This window comes from Oenanthe melanoleuca, chromosome 1A, assembly GCF_029582105.1.
Source record: "Oenanthe melanoleuca isolate GR-GAL-2019-014 chromosome 1A, OMel1.0, whole genome shotgun sequence".
Taxonomy (NCBI): Eukaryota; Metazoa; Chordata; class Aves; order Passeriformes; family Muscicapidae; genus Oenanthe; species Oenanthe melanoleuca.
Genome location: NC_079334.1, coordinates 10,646,106 through 10,655,650, shown reverse-complemented (window position 1 = coordinate 10,655,650; position 9,545 = coordinate 10,646,106). Strand labels below are relative to the sequence as shown.

General features: G+C 51.3%; 1 protein-coding gene across 1 annotated transcript; it reads left to right on the top strand.

The window, feature by feature from the left end:
* The first annotated feature begins 4,834 nt into the window (after positions 1 to 4,834).
* Positions 4,835 to 8,996, top strand: CDKN1B (cyclin dependent kinase inhibitor 1B). Its single transcript, XM_056481847.1, has 3 exons — positions 4,835 to 5,763; positions 6,294 to 6,424; positions 7,698 to 8,996. Exons 1-2 carry the CDS (start codon positions 5,289 to 5,291, stop codon positions 6,413 to 6,415), a joined length of 597 nt encoding a protein of 198 aa, XP_056337822.1. The 5' UTR covers positions 4,835 to 5,288; the 3' UTR covers positions 6,416 to 6,424; positions 7,698 to 8,996.
* Positions 8,997 to 9,545: the final 549 nt, after the last annotated feature.

Here is a 9,545-nt window from a genome sequence, read left to right as displayed (position 1 = left end):
AACATGGAGCAGGTTAATCCTCTCCACAGCCTGGAAAGGGAGAGGGGGAGAGGGAGAAGGAAAGGGAAGGAGAAGGGAGGGGAAGGAACACAGAAAGGAAAGGAACTTTAGCTGCTATAAGAAGCCTCTAGTTAAGATTATGTCAAAAATTTGCTATTCTAACAAAGTGGTGGGAAGTCTTACAGACATGGAGTTAGACTGGATTGAAAATGACTTTTTTTTTTTTTTTCATATGATGTGTTTTCTTTAGAGAAATTAGGTCAGTTCATAGCAAGTAATCAATTTACTGATTTAGGCCTCACCTCTACAACAGTAGTGTTTGCTGGGATAACTCAACATAATCACGTGTGAGTGTGTGTATTTATTTTTAGGGACTGTATATTAACATCCTCTTTCTTGTTCCTGGTTTGAAAAAGGAGAAGTTGGTTACCCAGAAAAGTACATCTGTCACTGCTAGCTGTAGGACACTCCTGGCTTCACCTGTAGTTCAAGGGCAGTTTAAGCTTGCTCCTATTTTGCACTTCAAACAAAACAAAAAAATAAAATTGTCTGAGCCAGGCCAGAAGAGTCTTCCCTGAGAGAAAATCAGGGTATTTTGGAAGAACTGCTCCTTTAGCAAGTCAAGAGAAGCTGGTGACAAGCAGAAGGCTCCAAAGACAAGAATGAATATTTTCAGTAATAATAAGTAACTTTCAGTATCTTCTGCAGACATAACTGTAACCTGCCCTCTGATTATAGCACAGAGAAGGCATTTCTGACATAGTACATGTTCTTTAAAACAAATCCCATTAAGGACACACTCAGATCCCATTAAGGACACCCCCAATCCCATTAAAGACACCCCCAATGGGATGGGAGCTGCCCAGGGACAGCCCAGGCGGGCACTGGGGACGCTGCCAGCAGCGAGGCCAGGTCCTGGTGCCGGCCTGATCTCTGTCCTTAGGCTCCCTCTAGAGTTCACTGCAAATGAGCAAAAGGTCTCAAGCACCACTTGCACAGGGGGGTAGCATCTCCTCGCCCCCTAGCAGCGCTCTGGTCCTGGGCACTGCTGGATAATGTCCCAGAGCCTCTTGTCTTCCCTGCTGCTGAACCTCACTGGGCCCTAATCCTGCCCAGAAGGGAAGGACTCCTGATAAGTGAATATTATATGGCGAATACTTGGGGCCTGCACCTCAAATCTCAGGCAGGCTCGCCCCAGATCTCTTGAAGAAATCAGCACTTGGCCTGAAAAACTGAGAGGTGGGGAAGCGACACTGGCTCAGTAACAGCTGAGGTGGGTTAGGAGCAAACCTCCTCAAACCTCTTCAAACCCCCAGATGGGTCATGCCATATCCCTGCTCTCTTCATCCTCAGCTCTGGAGGACACATCTGGTGGAGGAGCTCAGGTATGCTTGCAAGGGAATAGATAAAATCCCAAGCAGCCCAGATGCTTTGTGTGTGCAGTTCGGATGGGCTTTGCTGGTTTATTGGGCAGCCTTATAAAGTGCTGGGGAAGGAGGGTGGCCAAAAAAGAGGATGGGAGGCTTGCCTAAGCGATTCTGGAGGAAAGAAAAACAGCGAGCAGCTCCGCCAGCGGAAAAGCCCAAACAAGAGCGAGGAGAGGGGTAGAGGGAAGAGAGGGGACAGCGTGTCCCGAGCCTCTTAGAGGAGCCAGGACATTCTCAGCCCAGACTCCCTACAAACACTCCTCCCTCCTTCCTGCTTCACTCTCCAAGTTTTGCTCGGGGTTTGGCGGCGTTGTTTGTTTTCCTTTCTTTCTGTAATGCTCTGAGTGCCGCCCTGCAGCGGGAGCGGGGCAGAGCCGGCTGCGGGAGGCTGGAGCGCTGCTGCAGGCGCAGCTCTCGCCCCGTCCCCACCCCGCAGCCCCACTGCTGTGCCCCTCTCTTGCAAGACGATGGCGCTCTGATCTTTCCACAGCTTCGCTCCGGGACTTTTCGAGTATATTTTTTTCCTGTATTTTTTTTTTTTTTTTTTTTTCTCCACGCTTCACTGCTACTACGGGCGGGCGCCTGCCTCTGTCCCGATTTGCTGCAGCCATCGGGGGTGCCTGACTGTAAACAAAACACTTTAGATCATGGCAAGGTCGCTGCAGACACAGCCCTTTTTTTTTTTTTTTTTTCCTCTCTCTCTCTCTTTTTTTTTTTTTTCTTTTTTCTTTTTTTTTTCTTTTTTTTCCCTTGCTCTGCAGCCGCAGCGATTTAAGGTGGCTCGCCGAGATCGCATGGAAGAGAGGGGGGACGAGCCGAGAGAGCCGAAAGAGCGGCGAGGACCAAGCCCGGTCCCCGAGCACGCCCGCGGATACTCCGGGGTTGCGGATGCTCCCACCCCGGGGAAGACACTCTGATTTTTTTTTTTTTTTTTTAATTATTATTATTATTATTATTTCTCGTTAATTTTACCCCTTTTCCTGAGGATTTGTCCCAGCGCGACCCCGACGTTTCCGGCGGCGCGGGTTGGGGGCTGCGCAGCTCCCGCGGCTGCGGGGGTGCACCCCTCCCCTTTCCCTCTCCCCAGCCCTCTGAGAGCGAGGCAGGCTGCTAGAGGAGAAGGGATAGAGGAATAAACCGAGGGGCAGACCACTCACTCCTCTTTAATTTTCTCCGTGGCTTCCATCAGCGGCTTAAATTATTCGCGCCCCTCTTCTCCTTCTCCTCCCCCACCCCCCCTCCCCTCCTCCGCCCCTTTGGATTTAATTATTCGCGCTCAATATACTTGTACAGCATCCAGGGACTCAGTCTCAGGCCCTTGTGCTAAGGGAAGTATAAACAGAACAACAACAACAACAAAAAAACCCAGAAGGTTCTTGTCCTAGAGTAACTTGTTGTTTTTTTTTTTTTCTTTTCCAAAGGCTTTAGATAAATCAGTGCTCTCTGTTGCAGTGCTGTCATGTTGCTGCTGCCTGACTCGTGGGGCGAGGAGTCTTTTCCAGTATTTGGAAACTCACACTCCCCACATTTTTTTTCTTTTTCCTAGTTTGTGCTTATACTCTGGTACACTAAGTACCAGACAAGACCGTTGCCTTTCCCTTGTGGATTAGGGAGACAAGCAGAGACTCCCGGAGCAGAGAATGGGAACTCCTCACCCAAGGACTCTGGGGTGGGACACTCAGCAGGTTCCCAGCAGGGAAGCCCCCATGGGCAGGATGAGCCCTGGGCATCCATCCTCAGACACTCTCGGCAGATCACTTGGTTACAACTCCCTTGGACCAACAAAACAAGCTCAGTATCCCTGCACCTGACAGAGAAAATGAAGTTTGAAATGCAGATTCCTTGCTGGTGAAAATGGAAGTCAAAGACAGGAAAGCCTAGAGAAATGAAGATGAAATCCTGCAAATACAGCAGATGCAGGCCCACTTTTTTCAGCTAATGGAGTTTTATCATGGACTTGCAACTTCAAAAAACATCTCAGGTCCTGCAGACATGTGAATATCAGCTTTAATTTTCTGCAAGTGAATTTCTGAAACTTATGGTTTCTGAGAGGAGCTGGAAAACAACTTCCAAGTACTAAAATCCCCAGCATATAAATAAAAATAACGTGGCTAATAATGTATTTCAACCTTGTGGCTTTAAAACTAATCTCTTTTTCTTTTTTTTTTGCCTGTACACATAATTTTTTTGAACTTGGGTCTGATGATACTGAGGGTACTCTGCTGAGTGGTGTGACCAGAAACTTGAAGCCTTGAATCTGATGATGGCCAGCAAAATGCTAGCTTGGGTTTGAGCACCGTGTGAAGGTTGTGTCCCCTCTCCAGTATGTAAAATCTCCATGCCTTCGAGGCCAAACCTGCTGACTCTCATCTCAGCCAGTTAAACCCGATTGTATTGGCCACTACCTTGCTGAGATAGCTTGCTCCTTGTGCACCCCACTCACACTCCCACCCCGAAGTTTGGACAGGGGTGCTCTGCTTGCAAAGGAGACCTGGCCAGATGGATTGGTGTGAGGAGCCTTCAGGGCCATCCAAAGATTCAGGCACAGGATCTGGGCACCTGGAAGCACTGTAACCTTTAGTGCCTGAGAAAATCCAGTGTCACACAACATATTGAGGGGGCTGCCCCTCCTGGTGAAGGAAAATGATTGTGGAAAGGGCTGGAGAAAAAGGGGCCAGAGAGGAGGGCACGATTGCTCTTATGCCCTCCACACCTGCTCTGACTATCTGAGGAAGTTGCTTAGAAAATCCCTGGCTGTGACTCTTTGCTCATCTAGTCTTTTGAGCACACAACTAGGACAAACTCCAACGGTGTTTTTGTTTTTTTCATTCCCCGGGTTGCTGACATCTGAAATCCCAGCAGGAGCTGTTTTAGAGACGTTTCTTAAACTAGCCCTTTCTGTGCCGAGAGGGCAGGAGCTCGCCTTGGCAGTGGGAGCCAGCAGCCCATCTGGGCAGGCGGTGGGGTCAGGGTGCCGCGGGTCACGGTGCTGGTCCCCGCCGCACGCCCCACTAGCCCCGAGCTTGCCCCCAGCCCCGGACCGGGCGGGGACGCGTCGCCAGAGCCCTACCCGGGCAAACCAGAGCGGTGGGACACTGCTACCACACACAGCCCCGGCTCTAAACCAGCCGCGACCATTCCTCATCCGCTCGGGCGGGATGGGCTGGGTGTTTTTGTGCGGTGGCACACACCCTGCCGGGCTTTGCGGGCTTTACCGAGGGGTGAGTAGAGCGGGCTCGGCGGCGCCGTCCCCCTGGCTTTCCCTCGGCTCCCAGGCTCTGCTCGCCCCGTCCCACCTTTAGAGCCGGCGGCGGCGGCGGGGCAGGGCCGGGCGGACGGGGCGGTGCCCGCCGCCCTAACCAATCCCTTGGCCGCTCTGTTTTAAATAGACTCTTCCTGTCAATCATTTTCTTCTTCGTCAGCCTCCCTTCAATCGCCATATTGCAGCGAGAAAAGGCCTTGTTTTTTTCCGTCTCGCTTTTACTACGCGGCGGCGGCGCGGACGGCAGGGGCATCATCGGCACCGGCACCGGCACCAGCGCCATCGCCAGCGGCGGCGGACCGGCACCGCGGGGGCAGCGCCGCGCTCCGCTCCTCACCCGCCCGGGGCTCCCCGGCGGCGGCGGCGGCGGCTCTCGGGGCTCATCCCCGGGCCGGCGCTTATGCAAGGGCGCTTCCTCGCCCCTTCTCCGCGGGCCGAGGGCGAGCGGGGCCGAGGCGGGGCCGCAGCGCGGGGCAGCGCGGAGCGGAGGCGCGGAGCGGAGCCGCCGGGCAATAAAGGGCGGCGGAGAGGCGGCGTCGGCCGCGGAGAGCGAGCAGCGAGCGCAACCAGCGGCGCCCGGAGCCGCAGCGTGCGGGGAGATGTCAAACGTCCGCATTTCTAATGGGAGCCCTACCCTGGAGCGCATGGAGGCCAGGCAGTCGGAGTACCCGAAGCCGTCAGCGTGCAGGAACCTCTTCGGGCCGGTGAACCACGAAGAGCTCAACAGGGAGCTGAAGAAACACCTGCAGGAGATGGAGGAGGCGTACCAGAGGAAGTGGAATTTCGATTTCCAGAATCACAGGCCGCTGGAAGGCAGGTACGAGTGGCAAGCCGTGGAGAAGGGGAGCTCGCCCGACTTCTACTTCAGACCCCCCCGGCTACGGAAAGCCGTCTGCAAGTCCGCCGGCCGCCAGAGCTTGGATGTAAACGGGAATTGCCAAAGCGTGGTTTTTGTCGGTTCTCAGGGAATCTCAGAGGACACTCACTGTGTAGCTCAAAAGACTGATGTTTCAGAAAATCAGACGGACTTAGCAGAGCAGTGCACTGCCCAGAGGAAAAGACCCGCGGCCGATGGTAACGTACCCCACGGCTCTGCCCCGCGTCCCACTCGTGTCAGCGCCGGGGCTCCGGCCCCTCCGCCCCTGCCACGCGTGGCACCGGCTCGGCGTGTCCCCTCCCGCCCCTCTTCCCCTAAAAAAGCCCGGGTAGTGTTTGCAGTCCCGGGGGGCCCGCCTAGAGTGGGAGCCGGTAGATGATTTGCAGGGAAGAGCCCTTAGACGCGGGTCAGATCCCCCGACCCCTCGCCGCCCCACTGCGGGGACCCGGGCTCCTGCCCAGGTGGGAGGAGGTTCACAGCGCTCAGCAAAAGAACAGTATGGATTTTAGCCGAAAAGGGGCAACTTGGATCTCCTACCTAGGGAGAAGCCCATCTCTCCACCCCCTGCTCGCTTCATGCAGCCGATACCTGACATGGGGATCCGGGAATATTCCCCGCTCGGCTCCATCTATCCCCTCTGGATGCCGAGCAAACATCTGGAAGGAAAATATTTTAATATCTTTTTCCCCCTCCCCCGCCCCCCTCGTTTTCAATTTTCCCCTCCTAGATTCCTCTCCTCAAAATAAAAGAGCCAACACAACAGAAGAAGAGGTTTCAGAAGACTCCCCCAGTGCCAGTTCAGTGGAGCAAACACCCAAGAAATCAAGCCCGGGAAGACATCAAACGTAAAGCGTTTAGGTCAGTTCCCCTTAGGATCTGGCATTAGGATGCAAGTAAGGGAAAGAAAGGGTGACCGAGTGTCCGTTCCGCATCTCCAGGGGGTGGGGAGGGGGCTTCGAGCCCCCGTGGGCTCGCCGGGGGGTGTTTTCTCCGAGCAAGGGTGGCTTTCCCCGAGCGCTCGGGAATGGGTGTGTGTCGGAGGGTGGGGAGTGGGAGGCGCAGGGCTTGAACAGAACAAAACAAGGAGCGAAGCCCGGGCTGGGCTCGGCAGCGTCAGGGGGCTGGGGCAGGGGCTGCGGTGGGACTGACCCTGCCTTCCCGCGGGATGGCACCGGGGGCAGGGGCGGCCCTTGCCCGGGGACCCTGCGGTGCGGGGACGGAGCGGGAGTGCGGCTGGCGCATCATGTCAGATGCCAGGGGATTTCGGGGGGCTTCCCTTGGCCCCCGCCCCGGGGCTTTTGCACATCCAGTGCCAGCCCTGCACGTCGCGGCCACCTCCCGTTGCGGGAGAAATAAGTCAAGAAGTTGGGTTTAAGGGGAATCCGGGCACTTTCTCAAAATCCGAGCAATGCAAGCTTGTTTTGTTTTTGTTTGGTTTGTGTTTTTTTTTCCCCTTTTTTTTGTTTCAGTTGTTTTGGTTTGGTTTTGGAGGCTGGCAGGGGGAAGGGAGCGGGTTAATGGGAGGCTGGGTTGTGCAGCTTTTTTTTTTTTTTCTTCTTTTTTTTTTTCCCTTCTCCCCTACTCCCTTTTTGTTGTTTTGTTTTAAGGCGAGGGCTGGGGCGGGGAGAGCTGGTAAAAATTGTGCCGGCGGTTAGGGAGCCGAGGTTGGGAGCGAGGTTGACAAAAAAAAAAAAAAAAAAAAAAAAAAGAACCAAAAAAACCAACCCGATTTGCGATTGTGCAGAGAGAGAGATTAAGCTGTAAAGCAGAAGTTGCAACAAATTAGTCCCGCTGGGGTGAGCCGTGGCCGAGCGCGGCCATGCGAATGCCGCTACTCCCGCCCGCTTTCGGGGGTGGGGGCACGGGAGGGGTCCCGCCGAGGGATGGAGGGGCCGCGGCCGCGGAGCGGGAGCGCGGCGGGGGCGGGGGGCGGCGGGGGCCCCGCCCGGGCTGGGCCCGCCCGCCCCGGGGATGCCGTGTCGGTTTGAACCGGTTGCGCCGCGGATCGCGTTTCTTGTCGATGTTTTCTAATCGCTTTCCCTCGTCGTCGTCTTCTATTTTTTTTTTTTTTTTTTTTTTTTTTTTTTAATTTAAAATTATTTTTTTTTCCCCTTCATTATTCCCACTGCAGAGCGGAGGATGTGCGCGTCCTCGTTCGTCGGGTGCGGCGATGAAGCGAGGAAGATGTAAAGTTGTAATGGGAAAGGAAAAAAATAAATACATATCGCCGATCTCCGGGGGATGGAGGTCCTGTACAAGCACTGAAAAAAAAAACCAACAAAAAAAACAACAGCAACAAAACAACAGCAACAAAAAGCAAACAATAACACTAAATTTTAGGCACTCTTAAAAGACCTGCCTCTAAAAGCATTGGATGTAGCATTGTGCAATTAGGTGTTTCCTTATTTGCTTCATTGTACTACCTGTGTATATAGTTTTTACCTATGTAGCACATAAAACTTGTTGGGAGGGGGGAGGGACTGGAAGAGGGTGACCATTGGAACTTGCTTTCACAATCTAGCAAGCAAAGAAATCTATGAAGAGAAGCAGTGTAGGTTTTTTATTACTTAAAGATGTATTGTCCCTTTAAGTGGGTCCACAGTGTTTTTCTCTCTTTTAAATTTTTTTTTTTCAGAATTTTTAAATTTTTTTTTTTTTAGATTTTTTTTTATGTATCATCGTGGTAACTGTTCAGAGCAGATTATTGTGAAATTTCTTTCTACGGCATTAAGCTGAAGAGGTGGGAGCTGTGATGATTCCGTTATGTAGTAGCAAAAATTCCCCACTGCCCTCCCCTGCCCCAAATCCATATACCAAAACTGATAGCCTGTAAAAAGTTGTTTAAAGTCATCCCACCTGATTACACTGCCTGATTTTTAATTTTTTTTAACCTAATCTGGAAGGTTTTTGCTCTGAATCTGGAATATTGTTGTTTTCTGATCTGACCCACTTCCTGAAGTGTTTGTGAGAGGAAAAGGGATACTACATCTTTAAACAGTATTTCTACGTTGCCTGTGTACTTGTATGTAAAAATAAAAAAAAAAAAGTTTGAAGTGTACCTGTGTACATAACTCTGTAAAGACACTGAGAAATTATACTAACTTATTTAAAATGTTAAAAGATTTTTTTTTTTAATCTAGAAGACAATATTTTTTCCCCATAAAGCCAAAGTGGCATGTTTTTGTGCATTTGTAAATGCTCTATTTGGTAGACTTTTTAGAGGGTTTTTTCAGTTTTTTTTTTTTTTTTTTTCTTTTTTTTTTCTTTTTTTTTTTTTTTTTCTTTTTTCTCATAATTAATATGGCTGTGCTTAAAAGATTGCAGACTGAGCCAATTTAATTTTTTTTTTTGTAATGTGTGGGGAAAAAAATCCAGATTGATATTGTTTCACATCAAGCAATCAATAAAGAAAACTGCCATATATAAGAAATATGGTCTTCATTAGTGTGTGTTTCAACCTCCCTCAGCCTGGCACAGGAGGAAATAAGACTGCAAGAAATAACAGCAGTTTTCCTTTGAGTATCCATCTCTTCACCGGTCTCTGGTGCAGGTGAAAGTAAAGGATGCAGCACCCTTAGAGCAGCGATGCCATTTCTTCATGGAGGGGTGCTCAGGCATTGGAACGAACTGCCCCGGGTAGTTGGGATGGAGTGACCATCCCGGGAGGGATTTCAAAGACCTGTGGATGTGGCACTTGGGAACAGCGTTTAGTGCTGGGTGTACAGCTGGATTCAAAAAAAGAGGTCTTTTCCAGCATAAATGGTTCTGAGTCTCTATAATAGTTGGGAATAATGTGCCCTTTTGGTACAAAAGAGTGGAATTCCCCGGGTCATAACGTTTTTGGGGTTTGGGGTGGGGTTGTTTTTTTTTGTTTTTTTTTTTTTTTTGAGGGAAGAGGTATTTCGAGGTATTTCTCGCACTGGGTCCTCTGACTCCTAAGGCTTCAAACTGGAGCCCCAGAGAGCACCTCCCGGGCCGC